The sequence below is a fragment of the Anarrhichthys ocellatus genome, unplaced genomic scaffold (assembly GCF_004355925.1).
Source record: "Anarrhichthys ocellatus isolate YVR2014 unplaced genomic scaffold, GSC_Weel_1.0 scaffold37, whole genome shotgun sequence".
Taxonomy (NCBI): domain Eukaryota; kingdom Metazoa; phylum Chordata; class Actinopteri; order Perciformes; family Anarhichadidae; genus Anarrhichthys; species Anarrhichthys ocellatus.
In genome coordinates, this window is record NW_022280067.1 from 1828349 (window position 1) to 1845405 (window position 17057).

A 17057-nucleotide genomic window follows, 5' to 3' on the forward strand; every position below is an offset into this window, starting at 1 on the left:
TAAACCTTATTTGATATTCTGATGTTGAGCCTCTTTTTATCCTTCAGGTCGCTACAAAGGAACCGGCTCCAGAAACTGAAAGCAAACACATTCTCCCAGTACCAGAGCCTAAAAAAACTGTGAGTGTTCCATGAATTATGGATTGCATACAAATACACACCATGTATTCTTTTAATTGTTATTTATTTATTGCATTTTATCCTTTATTGTCCTTTAGTCAGTCTTCTTTCTAGGTCTGAGAAGCACCATATATAGTGAATAAGTATTTGTAGCATGCATGGGAGCCTACAACATTAACTCAGCGAAGCATATACTGCCTTGTTTGATACCAAAGAGCCGAGATGATGACCGCCCTTTGACTGAAAATGGAAATAAATGAGTTCCACAACTACAAAGCTGATAAGTGTATACAGCTACGAGGACTGCTGGGAACTTTGAATGAAGCAATTGTTCTCTTCCGAGCATGGACCCATTCATTGCCGGCTTGCGTTGTTTGTCAACCTCACACAGTACCACCTCCACGTGGCGTCAGGAGAATAAGACTAATCCTCCGCCAGGAACCCTTAGGCTCCCTCAGACTGTTCAGACTGCTCTGAATATTTGACCGGATTGAAAAACTTCCCAGAGATGTGCATAAATAAACATCAGAAATACTCACCAGGTGTGTGAAATACACAAAGAGTCAAAACACAGCTCTCAGCGGTGGTTTGTTGAACTCACAGTATGTGCTATAAACGAGGATGCCAAGTATTCGACCATGACAGTCGGGTATCGGATACAAATTTCTCTCAGCTCGGCTGAATTCCCAATTATGAATATTTCTTTGTGTAAACTTAAACAATCAACTTCAAGCATTGTATGTGTGTCTTTAATTAAACCAACAGGCTCAATGATTATCTAATATTTTTCTTCATTGTTTATTTGGAATCCAAATGATTCACAAACAGTTTTGTGCTTTTTTTATATAGATATCTCCAGCACAACAGAATTCGAGATGTGAGTCCTGACGCATTCAGAGGGCTCTATAATCTAACAAGACTGTAAGTTTCTTCATTTTTCTGACACAGGCCATTCAGTAATAAAGTACTGATAGTAGTACTATTACATGGTACTTATATAACGTGTTTAACAACATTTATATACACACTATTCTTAACTATATTTTATGACACACTATACTTTGACTTTTTAGAGCGGCCCTCCTTTGGTCGTCTAATGAGTCGTTCTTTTTGCTTTTTTTCATGCTGAATGACGTTATTTCACACGAAAAAATGAAGAGCACATCTTTGGAAAACACAAGTTTTAAATTGGTTCTTTTGCATGATTTTTCGTGCAGTAATTCAGTTTTACAGATCTGTAGACAAAATCGTGTGTGAGTCGACGAACAATTTCTTAAATTGAGGAAGGCCATAGACTTTTTTTAAAGGTTTTTTTTATGGCGTGGTAATAGTCATGGTATAGTATCTCATAAAATGATAGACTGTCACTTCTCACTATTAATTTATTAGGTAGTGTGCAAGTGTACAAAACACTAAAACAGCAAATGGCAGTGCTGCTGCATCGCCAACCACCTCCTTATTTAGTATGTTTTATATTACTGTGGATGTAACTGGCATGTGTGTTTATTTAGGGGAGAATAGTTCTCTGAGCAGAATCCTCACTGCTGCTTGGATTCTCTGAGAGCTCCCTTTTTTCTATCGACATGTGTAAACATTTGCCAAGTCAATTCCTTGGTGTAAGTGTTTCTGACTGAAATGCTATATATACTCAGTATTACAGACAGGACAATGTAAGGCTACATGGGGTGTCTGCTCTCACCAGCAAACTGCAAAGGCTGTCCAATCAGGACTAGTGCTACACAACACAAGAAGGGATGTTAAAACCCTTTTCAGTGAAGGATCTGTATCTAAACATACCAATGTTTCTTTACAACACCCTCAATGTCTTTACCTACCGGTGAGCGCTGAATGACAGCAGGTCATTCCGGAGTCAGGTTCCTTTGATTTCTCTCTGCTCTGACATTCAGTTTGAGATTTGTTGTCGAACCGTGTAGCCGCCTCAATGATCCACTCTTCCCCGTAGCCTAGTTTTCTGAAGCCGTCCAGGAAAACCGCAGATTTTTCCTGAATAGCCCCAACAAAACTGCAAATCCGTCTGATCCGGTTGAATTGTGAGATAGGGAGGCTCTTCTTAAGAGATGTAGGATGGTGAGATTTCCCATGTACTTGGCTGACTCCAGATGTAGATGTTGTTCCTTTCCTTTGTCAATATCCGTGGGCTTGGTAGTGTAGATTATTGTTCCTATATGTTTTTGGGACATCCTACGTTGGATATAGAGGCGCCTCTATTTAATTCTGTCCATATAGATATAGGCATGACAGCGCCTGGCTTGATGTTTTTCTTATGAGCTGTGAGGTTCTTACCTATATATTATGTGTTTTTCTTAGTATATTGCGTTTTGTGTGGGTAGTGTGGTTCACAAGTATTATCATGTGACAAGAGTGTGCATTTAAAGACGGCGTATCTGTTGATATCACTCAGTCTGTAAAAGAGCATTTGCTCGAAACATCACTTTGCTCGGAACAACAGTGAGCAGACCTTTTTATTTGTATTTGCATAGATATACAGTAAGTGCAATAAAAGCAAAAGGTTACAAGTTTTCCTATCAGTCTATTCAGCATGATGACCAAACCAAACTCGTCTTTCCTCTCTTAGATATCTGAGCTATAACAAGATATCTGTCCTCATGCCGGGGGTGTTCCAGGACCTGCACAAGCTGGAGTGGTTGTATGTGTATTCTTCACCGACGGATAAAGAATATAAAAAGCTGCATGCATAGTATATTAGGATATTATACTTTCTGTAAATATTGATTTGCCATAGGCATAGAAGTCCAGTTTTGTAATAATTCATACTGATAAAGTGGATTTTGTTCTCCTACATATCCTGTTATTTGTTGAAGGATCCTAGAAAATAACGATATCCATCAAATATCGTCCTTGACATTCTCCGGACTGAACTCCCTCGTTTTACTGTGAGTTTTTCTTCTATACCATTTTCCCGTTTTGCGTTGATGTGATTCCTTGTCCAAACATCTACGTAATATTGTGGTTTTAAGAGTTTTTTTTGATCTGTTGAGATTGAGTGAGTGTTGCTCCTTCTGAAAAGTGCACTACACATTGTTACATTGCGTCTCGCTGATTGACAGGGTTATGATGAACAACTCTTTGGCAAAGCTGGATGACATCTGTCGGGAAATGCCAAGATTGAACTGGCTGTAAGTAGGATGTCAAGATATCAAAAGCTGACATGTCATTTAATGATCTGTGTGTGTGTGCGTGCGTGTGTGCGTTTGTGCGCAGTATGTGTCTGATAATTCCTCTCTGTGTGTACATTTCATAACATGCTCCTGCAGGGATTTGGAAGGAAATCTAATTGAAAACATTGGAAATGTCTCATTCTGCTCATGCAGTATGCTGACAGTTCTGTAAGTATATATTTACATAATTCAATCCATGGCAAAGTTTTTGCTTCAAGATTTTGACTGAATTTTTGTGATATGCCTGCAAATCACTCTCCGTTTCTTTAAATGTGATAAGCTTATGAATGGAATCAATGCTGACATTTCATTAGATGTGAATAGGTAGATCAACAAGTATGATAATAGTATTTTAAATTTTTTATTTATTGCTTTTCTCCAGTGTTCTACAGCAGAACAGGATCAGCCATATACACGAACACGCTTTTTCAGTCCTACAAAAGCTTGGAGAATTGTAAGTTCATTTTGTTTCATTGTGCAAATGCGTTATGTGTTAAATGCGATGCAATTTAAATGTGAAGCATTCTGAAGATGTGCTATCTGCAGAAAAACGTGTGAAAAACGCACTTCTAGGCAGATTGTAGATACATTTTTGGTGCCCAAGGATTATTTTGCCGAGTGTCTGACCTTTGTGTCAGCCCCAAATTTCCCCTTGAAAAAGTTTCCTAAAATCTACAGGTTGAATTTTTGTTAAATTTGTTAGGATTATCTATGGTCTCCAGAGGATGAATTCAGCAGGTTATTAAAGTTGGAGTTTATAATCTTCTTCAAAAACATTTTTTGTTACATTTGTTGAAATTCTCATTACATCGCGACAGCAATCAGTGATCAGCCCGTCCAATCATTTGACAATATTCCGTTTTCTTTTTGCCAACAAATCCCATGAAAAAAACTAAACCAACAATGAATCAGCAGGTCACCATAGCACTCTCCTTTTAAACATGTAACCCACAGCAGAATATAGCAAGTTATAGAGCAGCATTTACTGCAGGAGTGTTGTTGTTAGTGTATTATGCAATCCTCACCCTGTACTTAGGAAGAGTTACACAAGTTGGATTTTTTTTTTAAGATCAGTGGACATCTGTCAGAAACCCAGTAATCAATATCTGTTTATTGTTCTGTGTTTTTGTCGAACCGATTGGATTTGTCTCGGCGTGCAGGGATCTATCCAGCAACAGACTGGTGGCGATCCCTCCCAATCTTTTTGTCTTGCTGGGGGATTTGTTGCAACTGTGAGTTCTGCTTACACAATTACACCATGATGTACAGATCTGTTTTCAAGCATTGCTATTTCATGAATATTTAGCAGGAGTTTTTGTTGTTGCTGTCAGGGACTAGCCATAGAATGGGAAGTATGTTTAGAGCAGATAGAGGTTCAAAGTGATTAGTAAATACAAAATAATCTCTCCTAGATTAGTACTGACCACGGTGACCAACACTTATGGCTGCTTCACAATAAAAGCCACCATGTGTTTCCCCCAAGCAGTAGGTGTTGGGTTTTCATTAGCAGTAACTTAAGACATTGTAAAGAGAGTGAACAATGTTCATTTATATAAAATTGAGTTGGATTACATGCTACATTTTTCCTGTGAACCCCTCATTCTTATGCAATCTGAATCCAGTGTAGGAATGACGGACTCCGCCACTACTTATAACAACTACTATCTAGAGATTTATCTACTGGTTGTTAATACATGAATGACTATTTCAGATGAGATGCAGAACATAAATAGTAACATAAATTGGGTTTAGATCTTGTGAAAATCAAAAGGATAATTTTAAGGTGTAGGAGTCTCAACAGTGTAGTGGGTGGATATTAAGATGCCAGTTAAAGAGGAATAATGCAAGGACACATCTTCAAGATATGCATGTGCATGAACAATTTTGACATGCAGAAATTATGTCAATAATAAATGGGATTTATTTCCATGTTATCTAATTGAGGGTTTCTTATCTTCTAGAAATATATCATACAATCCCATCGTGGAGCTCCAAGTTGACCACTTTGACAAGTTGCATAAACTTAAGTCATTGTAAGTATATGTTGCTACACACTGGACGACTAATTTAAAACTAGGGCACTGCCTAGGTGCCCTTGAGCAAGGCACCGAACCCCCAAGTGCTCCCCGGTCCATGGGCAGTTCCTTGCTCTGACATCTCTCTCTGACATCACTCAATGAATGCATGTGCTGATGTGCTCAGGGTGTGTAATGTCTAAAAATAACTGCAGTATGTTCTTTGTAGGTTGTCTCTGCCAACAGTGTAGAATGTGTTTGTATGGGTAAAGGCTGACTTGTGTTGTAAAGCACTTTGTGTGGGAGCTAAGATTATAAAAGGGCTGAATTCATACATAGCAAACATACAAATGCACTGGATAGGATGGGAGGAGGTAATTATTCTTGCAACCGTGTCCCATTTTGTTAGGGTCACAGCATTGGCTGCATGATGGTTCGTTACTGTCATTCGGATAGTATGCACTCTTTCTTCTTGTGACACAAGCGTCACATTCTGGATTAACAAATGAAAGAAAATGTATTTTGTCCAATTTAATTTTTTTTCCTTTTCAGTCCTTGAAAAAGTATTGGTTGAGAACCTTTTGAGGAAAACACCTGTTGTGCATTTGAGGACATTATAGCGTGTCTCTGTTTGTATGTCTTTATATTCTCAAGGAGCATAGAAGGGGTAGAAATTGGAAACATACAACGGAGGATGTTTGAACCTCTCAAATACTTGACTCATATGTAAGTACGCCATTGTCATGTTCTATGTTGGTACTGTTAATCCTCGTCTTTTGGCGTTGACTGGAGGCCTTTCACATGTATTTCTACTCTTGAGTCCAGAGCGAGGCTTATCGAGACGGTCTGGCTTCTCCTCTGACTGGAAGATGATTAAGTCAAGTTTAGTGTAATCCATCTTCTCTGTGGGTAAAACAGCCTTAGCCCATGCAGGTCCTGGAATGGATGCAACAGAGTGAAAATGAATCTCCCTTGCCTTGTATATAATCACAAAATCAAATCCTCAGTCAAAACCACCCAAACCTTTCTGTTTTTTACTTTCCAACTGTCTCAATTTATGAAAAGAAAAACCCTGTAACAGAGTGTGGAGTGCACACCAGCCTGTAAGGACACTAAATCTTGCATTTGTACATAAATAGACTCCCTTATCTTTTGCTTAACTTGACACTTTCTTTAATCTACAATCCCAGCTACTTCAAGAAATTCCAGTACTGCGGCTACGCTCCTCATGTGCGCAGCTGCAAACCCAACACCGACGGCATCTCGTCCTTCGAGGACCTGCTGGCCAACATCGTGCTGAGGGTCTTCGTGTGGGTGGTCTCTGCCACCACCTGCTTCGGCAACATCTTCGTCATCTGCATGCGCTCGTACATCCGATCAGAGAACAAACTCCATGCCATGTGCATCATTTCTCTCTGCTGTAAGTCACACTGCAACTAAAGGAGGGATGTAGTGGAAACTAGCTTTTATCTAGTTTACCATCATAAAACATGACTTACAATGTATACATAACAAGTATTAGCCAAATAAGTCACTAGGGGAAAGAGGGTGTAGTATTAGCAGCCCAAAAACATATTTTTATAATTATCATAAAATTGTGGCAATATGTTTATTGACCTGAATGTAGTCAGTAATTATGGATACATCAGAAGTGACAAATTATGCAAAATACTTTAATATTCTGAAGTAAACAAACTTAAAAGAAGTTGGTGGGAAATTTGAAAAGAGTTCCCAATGTGCTTATCGGTGCATTTCATCAACATTGAGTTTATATTACACACACTGGCCTGCTCATGAATTAGAGTATGTAAAAAATATTTGATCTCTTCAATGGGATATTTTCCCTCACTGAATGAAAGAAATTCACAAATTCTAAGAAATTATTCATAGCATAAAATTGAACCAAATAAATTGCCCAAGGATAACAGTTTGATTGAATAATACTCACTCTCACTGGCTCGCTTGTCTGCCAAGATAATGAAATATTTGGAAAGTGGAGGAGTGACGTAGAGACGCCGTATACGGCTCTGGTAAATCAAAGCAAGCCCGTCCTGAAGCATACTCCACTTTATGGTCTATTTTACTCTAAATTGACCATAATTTATTAAATTTACATCTTGCTGGATTGAAGAAGACTTGAAATTGGTGAATGAGACCATAAACTCAAGTAAAATCTAAATCAAGTTAGATGTAGAGTCATTTTCTCGGGCCTCTCCTGTTCCCCCTCAGGTAAACACGGGAAGCACCGTTAGCTGTGAGCCACCGGCTCTCCATCGACATGTTCAGAGCATCTGAGAGGCAATCGAAATGCTCCCAATCTCAGATCTGGCACTCTTAATAGGCTGCAGTTACTCATGTGAAAATCATGTAATGAATTTTCCTTTAAGTTTTGGCATGTTTGCGCCGGATTTACATACAGTATGGCTCTCACCGTGTTATTATACATCACAGGAGGAAATTGAATTCATGACAGTATGCTGTTGAAGAGAATATAAAGCACATAAACTGCTGCTATAGGAAGTCACTAAATGATCTATGTATAAAAACCAGCTTTCTTACATTACCTTAATGGTTATTAGTCCCAAGATAGAATTTCATTCCACTTTGATCTCTCGAGCAGAGAGCGAAAGCATAGAAGCACAAAAGATATCCGGAGATAAATGTCCTAACAACACATTAATATATGCCTATGCTGAGCTTTTAGTCACATATAAAGGATCCTATATGGACTGAAAAGTTCCAAAGCAATTGAGATCTAAGAGCTCCGAATATGTAAAGCAGAAATTCTGTCATAGCTGATATCAGCTCTCTTTCCTACTACATCCACATTGACAGCCAAGCGGAGGATGGCAGTTGTTATTCATTATCTCATATTGGGACTCACTTGCCTAATACGCTGACCTTTTAAAAAATTGCTCAATCGAATGTCAGTGTGTACTGTTTTCAGTACCGCACTAATTTCTGGTGGCTGAGATCCAGACAAAAACAGAGCTGAAGGTAATTAAAGCGAGCAAAATTTGCACTCTTTTTAGCAACAATGGATTATGTCTCCCTGTGCAGGCAGGATGTGTCTGAATGTTGTTTTTAATCTAGTTATTAAAGAAGTGGAACAAGTCTGCAAAGGAAGAAGTCGTAAACAAAGATAAAGTTTGAGTCACCGAGATTGTGGTTTAGAGCCGGAACAAGAGTCATTTCACACATTTATTACTCATTATTATTTACCATCTCTTTATCTGTCCTTTCTTTCCCAAACACTCGGTTTTTTTTTCTAATTAATAGTAAATCAACAGATGGCTGACTTTGAGCCCAGTTGAGTCAGCCAGACGTCAACTTTAGTCTTTTACTTTGATGTACTTCCTATTTCATATAAGAGCACACTGAATGTATGTCATAAGTAAATGCTTAAATATCAATTCTAAAAACAGCTTCACGGGGGAAAGAAACACGAAATTACGAAATAATTACGTTGAATGACATTTGGAGTTATGTGTCAGCTATGAATTTGAATTATCCAGCACAACAAAGCTTAACCTCAGCCGTCCCTTCAATTTTCACAGGACCAATATTAAGATAAAAAACAAACAGGGAGTCTTTGATGATGATATACCTGTGTGGAATTTAAAAAAATGCTCTTTGAAGAGCATTTGCATGTTTCCATATCAAAGGAACTATTATCAAGTGGGTTTTGGGTAATGTATTTAAGCACATTATTTAACATCAAGTAGTGACTGATGAAGCAGAGGAGAATTCCTCTCGGATTTAAACTGTGAGTTCAATTTCAGCTCTGACAAATTGTCAGCGAAACACTTTTTGCCAGAGAGAGAATAGAGAATAGGAGTAAGATAAAACAACATGTGGTTCTTAGTTTTTTGAGTATGAACTTTTTTACTAAATGTAGGGCTTGGGGCTCATGCTAAAACATCTGTGAAGATTTAATGCAAACAGGATATGCATGAAAGCAGAAATGTGCATACCCAGTCTTTACACTAGGTGAACAGAATAAAGCCCTACATAAGTTTGTGTAAGTATGGACACATGATTACTGCCTAGTCAACATTTATCTATATATCTATATATATACATAGATATATAGTCTATATTCTACATATTCGGCATGTAAAATATTTTTTTAGTTCTAATGCAATGAGTTTGTTTCTACCTGTCTTTCTTTCTTATCATCAAAGCATGATGCTCTCTGCACTCGTTGCTGTCATTTTTCTCCCTTTATTGAAGGTGTAGCTTAATGTGAGCATGTAGTGGTTTGTCCTTGGTTCCTTTTTATTATGCATGGATTTACAAGGTGAAGTATCTGTCATAGACCGAAAGCCTTTGAAGATCCATGTGTACATGGTTTGCTTCTGTTGTCACCGCTAAGTAAAGGCATTGTGGTTCCCTTTAAGGAGCACTGCTTTAAGGAGAGCTGCTTTATGAGAAAGTCTGGGTGTTTATATTTTGCGTTCAAATAAATTCAGCAGACATTGTGCTCAAGGTTTAATCAAATAGGTACTGCACAGTTGAACATGTTTTTTAAGCGGTAAACTAAATGGTATGACTGCACTTGGATGAAACGCATCAATGCTGGAGTTAATATTGACATTTCTTACCACAGTTATTAAAATTGGCATTTCATGAGTTGGAAATGACTCAACATGGCATTTACTGTTTTGGGGGCGGCTGTGACTCAGTGGTACAGCGGGCCGTCCTTCAATCAGAAGATCGATCCCCGGCTCCGCTAGTAGTCCATGTCGATGTGTCCCTGGCCAAGACGCTTGACCCCAAATTGCTCCTGAAGGTTGTGCCATTGGTGTATGTGTGAATATGAATGGTTAGTTAATCCTGAAGGGCAGGTGGCACCTTGCGTGGTAGCCCACTGCCATCAGTGTGTGAATGGGTGAATGAACATGTGTTAAAGCGGATGGAATTAGGCTCAGACCTGGGGGTGAAGTTACACTTTAAACCTCTCATAGATCTGAATGCATCCTTGCAGGGTCGTATAAATCAGACATCTTTACAGTCGGTAAATCCTCTGAATATGTTGTTCTGTAATTTGTAACTCTCCTTCCTTGCAGGTGCAGACGGACTGATGGGTATCTACCTCTTCATGATTGGTGCGTATGATCTGAAGTTCCGCGGCGAGTACAACCGGCACGCTCAGGCCTGGATGGACAGCAGCCAGTGTCAGGTCATCGGCTCTTTGGCCATGCTGTCCACTGAGGTATCCGTCCTTCTCCTCACTTACCTCACTCTGGAGAAATACATCTGCATCGTCTACCCTTTCCAGTACTTGACACCTGGCTGGAGACGAACTGTCACCATCCTTTTGGGGATATGGCTGTTTGGCTTTATTATTGCCCTTCTGCCGCTGGTCTGCAAGGGGCTATTTCGCAACTTCTACGGGACTAATGGAGTTTGCTTCCCGCTGCACTCAGAGCAGCCAGAGACACTTTGGGCTCATGTTTACTCCATCGTCATTTTCCTGGGTGGGCATTTGATCTTGCAATAGTCCTTTTAAACTTTTTTCTTGTGTTTACTTGATTGTTTTTATTTATTCACTCATTCTCTGAAGCTATTTGTAAAAGCACAGTTACTATTTAGTGAGCATTTTTGTATTCATATGCATAGCTTTGCTATAATTATGCAAATATGTGCCACAGCAGTTGCATGGCAATCCAGAAATTAACCAAATATCTCTCTGCAGGTCTAAACTTGGTGGCATTCCTCATCATTGTCTTAGCCTATGCAAGCATGTTCTATAACATCCAGAGAACAGGGACTCAGACCACTAAATACAGCAACCACATCAAGAAAGAGGTTACCATCGCCAAAAGGTTCTTCTCTATCGTCATCACGGACTCCCTCTGCTGGATCCCCATTTTCATCCTCAAGATCCTGTCACTGCTGCAGGTGGAGATTCCCGGTACAGTAGAAGTGCTATAACCATTTAAAGGAATACTCGACTGGTTCTACGTTTCAAGTATCAAATACAAGCCCTCAGTAGGCTAGCAATGTGACTCTGAAAAGTTTGCCGTGTGTCATTGAATTGAGTGGCGATTTATGTCAGAAAATGTGCATAAAAATGGACAAAGAATTATTTTATCTTTTTAATTGAGTAAATTAGGGTCTGGGTATGATACATATGTTTCATGACAAGAAATGGAAATTCATAATTTCACATTTTCATACTTATCACCCTCAAACCCCCCAAATGTATGAGGGAGTCACTCTGAGGCCACATCCACACTACTACGTTTCTGTTTTACAATCACCATTTGTTAGATACTTAGTTATCCGATTCTGGAGTTACTACACAACAGTACAGTTATTTTTTATAAGGAAAGCACAACATCAATTTTCTCATAAGAGTTGACAGAGAAGCACACAATCTCAGATCTACTATTACGTTTACGCCGAGGTAAACGTAAAAAAAGAGAGAAAAAAGCGTAAACCTAGCGTAGCCCAACCTTTTATCTATTCAAGTGGACAACAATACTCTGTTGTAATTTCTGTAACTAAGCAACTAATCTACTTCCTGTTTACAACGGCACCCGCATGCCCAGTGTCCGTGAATAGTCATGTGGTATTTGTTTTTCAGGTGTGTTGGTATGGAAGGAAATCCTTTCTAAAACCGTGCTGGAACACCTGTGTGGACGTAGATCGTTTTTGTTTTAAATCAAAAACATTAGTGTGGATGTAGCCTGAGTGCCACATTTTAAACTATATTCTTGTCATTCAGTTATAATTAATTAAGTAAAACTAAATTTTAATTAGTGGTAATATTTTATTTGATTTTTTTATCTACCATACCAATATCTTTATTCCATTTATTATACATGTTTTGTAGCAGTTCTTCATTGCTCTCAGCTTTCATAAGGAGCAATGACACAATAGCATGAGTAAAATATATTGTAACATTTTAGAGCCACCTTCCAAGCTTACAGGGAGATGAGGGGTACAGCTGGTCTAGCAGCTATTCCCACTTAGTTTTAAAGGTGTTTTTAAAAGGTATTTATCGCTGTATGAAGAGCATTCAACTACAACCTTAGTGCTGTTTGCACTGTATACCCAAATGGCCCATTAGTGATGTGCAGAATCCATTGTATATATATAAACCTGCTGAGCTGTGGCTTCCTAATTATGTCCCCTGTTGGGTTAAAATACATTCTCATTTATTATATAAATAGATTGATAAAAGGGTTTTTGTTGAAGTATTCTCCCAACTCATAACCCTGTTAAAATGAATGTTCTTAAAACGGACTATATGCCAGCTCTGTTTGACTTCTTCCTCTCTGTGTCTTTTCTTTCTCGGCAGGTACCATCAGCTCATGGGTGGTCATTTTTATTCTGCCCATCAACAGTGCCCTTAACCCCATCCTGTACACTCTGACCACACGGCCTTTCAAAGAGACCATTCTGCAGGTATGGGCTAACTACAGGCAGAAGAGGCCTCTGCTCAGCGGTCACCCACCTCATCATCCGTCGCTCACCTGGCAGGAAATGTGGCCCCTGCAGGAGAACAGCCACGGCCTCGCCACGGACCGTCCGCTGGCCACGACCGGCACGATAGCCAACCTCGCCCCTGTGGAAAATACCAACAATGACATTACCACATGCACAAATCAACTACAGAAGCAGCATACATTGTTGTGAGTAGATTCAAGGAAACAATGCCAAACACACTTAGAAACACCCACACATACACAAACTCTTTTCAGAGTCAACTAAACCGATTAATTGTGATTCAGGTTAATTCATCTCATTAAAAACAGTCCTTGATTTGTGCCCATGTTTCTCTGTAGTGTTTAAAAATAATTAATATTCATTAGTACAGTATCTCATTAGAAATCTCAATGTGTGCATGTCTTGCCCAAGCAGCGGCCATAACGGCAATGGATGAAGTCAGTGCAGAAATCCCTTATGTGGCACAGCAGCTCCTCTAATAAAGACTAATGTCGGCTTCCAAAAGATATCCATCAATACAGAGCTGAAGCCATGCCCACTTATGGTTTGGCTTTTGTTCCACTAGCTTTCATTGATCAGTTTAGTTTCTCACAGAGGACATCTTTCTGAAAGCTGAGTATTCTGTCCATAATCTCAGCTGAATATTCATCTAGTATTATATTGGGAAATAAAGTTTGGCCAACTTAATTTCTAACAGTGATTAGAGAATTGAATCCAATAACTACAACTCCCATTAACCATTTGACAGTACCTCTGTGGTTAAGACACTTTAAATGTTGCTGTTTTACACTAACAAAGTAAACATTCTTCACTTTGGAAACAGGAGTTTGACCAAAAATAAAAATCTAGATTCATTCAATAGCTTTTTCCGGGGCTTTTAAGCACAGCTTCCGGTTTTCCTCGTGGAGTTTACTACACTGTGTTCAAAAAGTAAGTGTTTGTACTAGCCAGACAGTAGTAGAATGTATTTATTTTGTTTATATAATATGGACAAAACAACATTATCCTGATAAGCGAAAAAAACATGGGAGATGTATTGCAAAACACCATAGCAAAGAGTGTTTATGTTCCACAAATGTTTGTAAATATTTAGAATCAAACATCAATAGGCAACGTATGAGGAACTAAAAATGACTATCGAGTATGAGTATTTGTAGCTCATTATGCTGCTCACGATAATAACATTAAACTGTCATTTCGTTATGAAATTTTGCAGCAAGTTTATGGTAGTTCTGCATGTCTTTGTCCAGGCCCTGAGCTTGGGTGTATTATGGGAACATTGTGTGACAAGAAAAAATGTGCAGCTAAAGGCTTTGAATTGTCAGAATTGCAGGAATTACATGGATTACATTGATTTTTCTTTTTTTGTTTAATCGGTCACTGAGATGTTTTACTGAAGAACTCAGGAGGGTGAATCGACCCTGTTATGCCTTTCTCTTTTCAAAAGTGCATTGGTATCAGCAGCATACATTTCATGCTGATAGCTCGATCTCATATTGATAATAATTCATGCAACCTTCTTGCAGCAAAGAACATTTTTACATCAATGTAACTTTCTATGTTTTCATCCAGTCTGCTAAGACGGGATAAAAGGCCGACTCTTTTATTCTGCATTCGGTCTTTAGTGTTTTCTGTGTTGCCTCTGCCACCAAAAAATATTTTATATACATATTGAATGTAATGTATGAGCCATTTCCAGTATGTTAAACAAAGAATGTACTTAATGTGGGCAGAAGAAAGTTCCCCAGCTGGTCTGGGGTTTTTAACCACTACACCACACCTCACATTCTTTTTACAATGATCTGTACAGTGAAGACATTTGTAAAATGATCATAAACTGTACACATACTTTGTTCAATGAAATGCTGATTCCTGTGGAAATATATCCTTTCAGTCATTGTAACTGTATGAATAGTTAGTGAAACATTATGTGTGCCATTTGTGTTTACATAACATTCCCATACATGCTGAAAAGACAAGGAAGCCAGCGGTTTCTTTGTAGATATACTGATAATATGTGCAAGCTTATATTAAATATTGATGGGGGAAATGTTTTTAAACATGTGTTATCATTTTATTTGTTGTCTTGACTTATGTCTAAACTTTACAATGGTAGTTTTTTTTGTATTTCTGTTTTTCTTGAAACGTAGACAATAAATATATTTAAGCCTCACATCTACTTGTTGACTTATTATTTGGTTGATATTGGTTATTTATCTTAGTAGCTTTGACATTGTCTGTGTCTCGTAGGTTTCTTTGACATAGTAAAACATAATTCACAATGGTGAAAGAAGTATTCAGGTCATTTACTTTAGTAAAGTGATACCACTATGAAAATCTGCTGCATTGGTCCTGCATTGAAAACTTCCAATAAAGTTAAAACCACAGTTGGTCTTTAGCGGAAGAAACTTTGAAAACTGGGAACTATTGGATAAAACACAACATATCCAATGATAGAGATTACAAATCAGAAAACTTTAAGATATCATAAAAAAAATAGTAAAAAAAAAAAATAAGAATAATAATCTGCACAATACAAGAAAACTTGATTCCCAAAGGGAAAGACTAACTTGACTAGCATTGTCCTGCAAGGAATTAAAAGAACGAGTTGTAAGTAATGTTACAATACAAATAAACAACAGTCACGAAACAGCTGTAATGAAAAGTGTTCCAACAGATTCAAGATGTAACAATGTCAGTTATCAAAATGTGCTATTAGTTTGTTCAACTGAAACTGTTGGTTGGCTATGACTTTGTTATACGGTTATATAGGAGCCATAAAAAGAGAGTTGCGTCAACGGAAGTTCAAAATGTTTGACCGTCACGTGATTCACGTAGACTTCAGATAGCTCCAGGAAGTAGGTGGCGGGCAATTTGAATGTATAGATATTGGTAGAAACATCAATTTTGTGGATTAGTAAGTGTAACACCTGCCTCGTTAACATATTTAGGCTAGAGTAGCAAGAAGGGTATGTTGCAAGAAACGACATACCCCTCCACTCACCCCTCCCTTATCGAATTTTTAAAACAAATAAATTCAGCAAAGTATTAGAAGTAATTTATAATTTAGATATAACTAAATATATTTTTTAGGGCAGCAACAGTAATGTTTTCAACATCAAAGTCATGATATAAAGTAATTAATATCTCAATGGAGACAAATCTAAAATGTCGATAAAATAAATACCATACATACAAGTTTATACATGATAATAATCAGTAATGAAGAACACGGATGGTATCAGTCATTCCTTCTGTCCTCTGTCCACCTGGCTGCTTTGTCTCAGCCAGCTGAGAAGTTGACAAGAACAAACTAAGATAAACAGACTACAGACAGACAGCGTTTGTTTTTGCTTGTTTGTTTAAAAAAAAGAGAAGCTTTTAGCCGAGCTTTCGTGCTGTGCTTGTTTAAACAAAGCGGCGGTAGAAGAGAGACTGTGGACAGAGACGATTGAATTGGGTTTCGCTTCCATTTATACGTCCATGCTTGTTGAACAGATGTATTGATAGAGTATTGGCTTTTCACTCGCGAATGTGTTATTGTCATCAACTCCAATAATCTTCCCTTCACCTTGTTCACTTCAGTGTCTCTGCCTCTCCTCTGTAAATGACTTAGTTCTGTGTGTGTAGAGAGGGCAGATGAGATGCTCGCTGCAGTGTGATAATGAATTACATCAAAACATTAAAAAGCACCAATAAAAAACACCAGTAACGTTAGGGCTTATCAATACTGTATGCTTTTGAAATAATTACACAAACTAAAAATAGCTGTAACACTAGTTAGTAGCTGAAAGAGAACAGTGGAGCGTTAGAGTGTTAGCAGATATTTTGATTATCTGGCATTGAGCGTACGAGACAAAGTAGAGGAGGAGAGACCACATAACTGCGCCAAATCCCATCGACAAATAAAGTACAAGCCTCTAATAACACAGAATCTGATAGGCTCTACTACAGACTGAGTACACCAGGCACTGATCCTGACAGCAGTGACTGAGAAGCCCTTAGATAAATCATTCAGTACACCAACAGGCCCAGCCCATTGGAAAACAGAATTAGTACCGAAAGCCAACCACATGCAATGGAAGCCCATTTCCGCAATCAAAAAAAAGAAAAAGATTATTAAAGTTTTTTTATTTTTATTTTTTGGGGGGGGATTTTCGTGGAAGAATATGGTAGCCCATTTTTTTTTTTTTACTTTTTTCCCCCAGAAAAAAACAATATCCTGAAAAAAAATAAATAATAATAATCTTTTTTTTTGGGGGGGG

The 17057-nt window shown here is 38.2% G+C and overlaps 1 protein-coding gene across 4 annotated transcripts in view; it reads left to right on the forward strand.

Annotated features, from left to right (window-relative positions):
• The window catches only part of rxfp1 (relaxin family peptide receptor 1), a 44902-nt gene extending 29947 nt beyond the window's left edge, over window positions 1-14955 (forward strand). For 3 of the 4 annotated variants that reach the window (XM_031866970.1, XM_031866972.1, XM_031866971.1), the window contains 14 exons: window positions 48-119; window positions 969-1040; window positions 2716-2787; window positions 2963-3034; window positions 3209-3277; window positions 3416-3487; window positions 3702-3773; window positions 4480-4551; window positions 5281-5352; window positions 5989-6060; window positions 6525-6754; window positions 10404-10814; window positions 11033-11251; window positions 12644-14955. In XM_031866970.1, coding sequence (XP_031722830.1) covers window positions 48-119; window positions 969-1040; window positions 2716-2787; window positions 2963-3034; window positions 3209-3277; window positions 3416-3487; window positions 3702-3773; window positions 4480-4551; window positions 5281-5352; window positions 5989-6060; window positions 6525-6754; window positions 10404-10814; window positions 11033-11251; window positions 12644-12981 — 1915 coding nt within the window. In that variant the 3' untranslated portion in view covers window positions 12982-14955. The remainder of the gene's footprint in view (window positions 1-47; window positions 120-968; window positions 1041-2715; window positions 2788-2962; window positions 3035-3208; window positions 3278-3415; window positions 3488-3701; window positions 3774-4479; window positions 4552-5280; window positions 5353-5988; window positions 6061-6524; window positions 6755-10403; window positions 10815-11032; window positions 11252-12643) is intronic. The other variant, XM_031866973.1, reaches the window with a different exon arrangement.
• Window positions 14956-17057: the final 2102 nt, after the last annotated feature.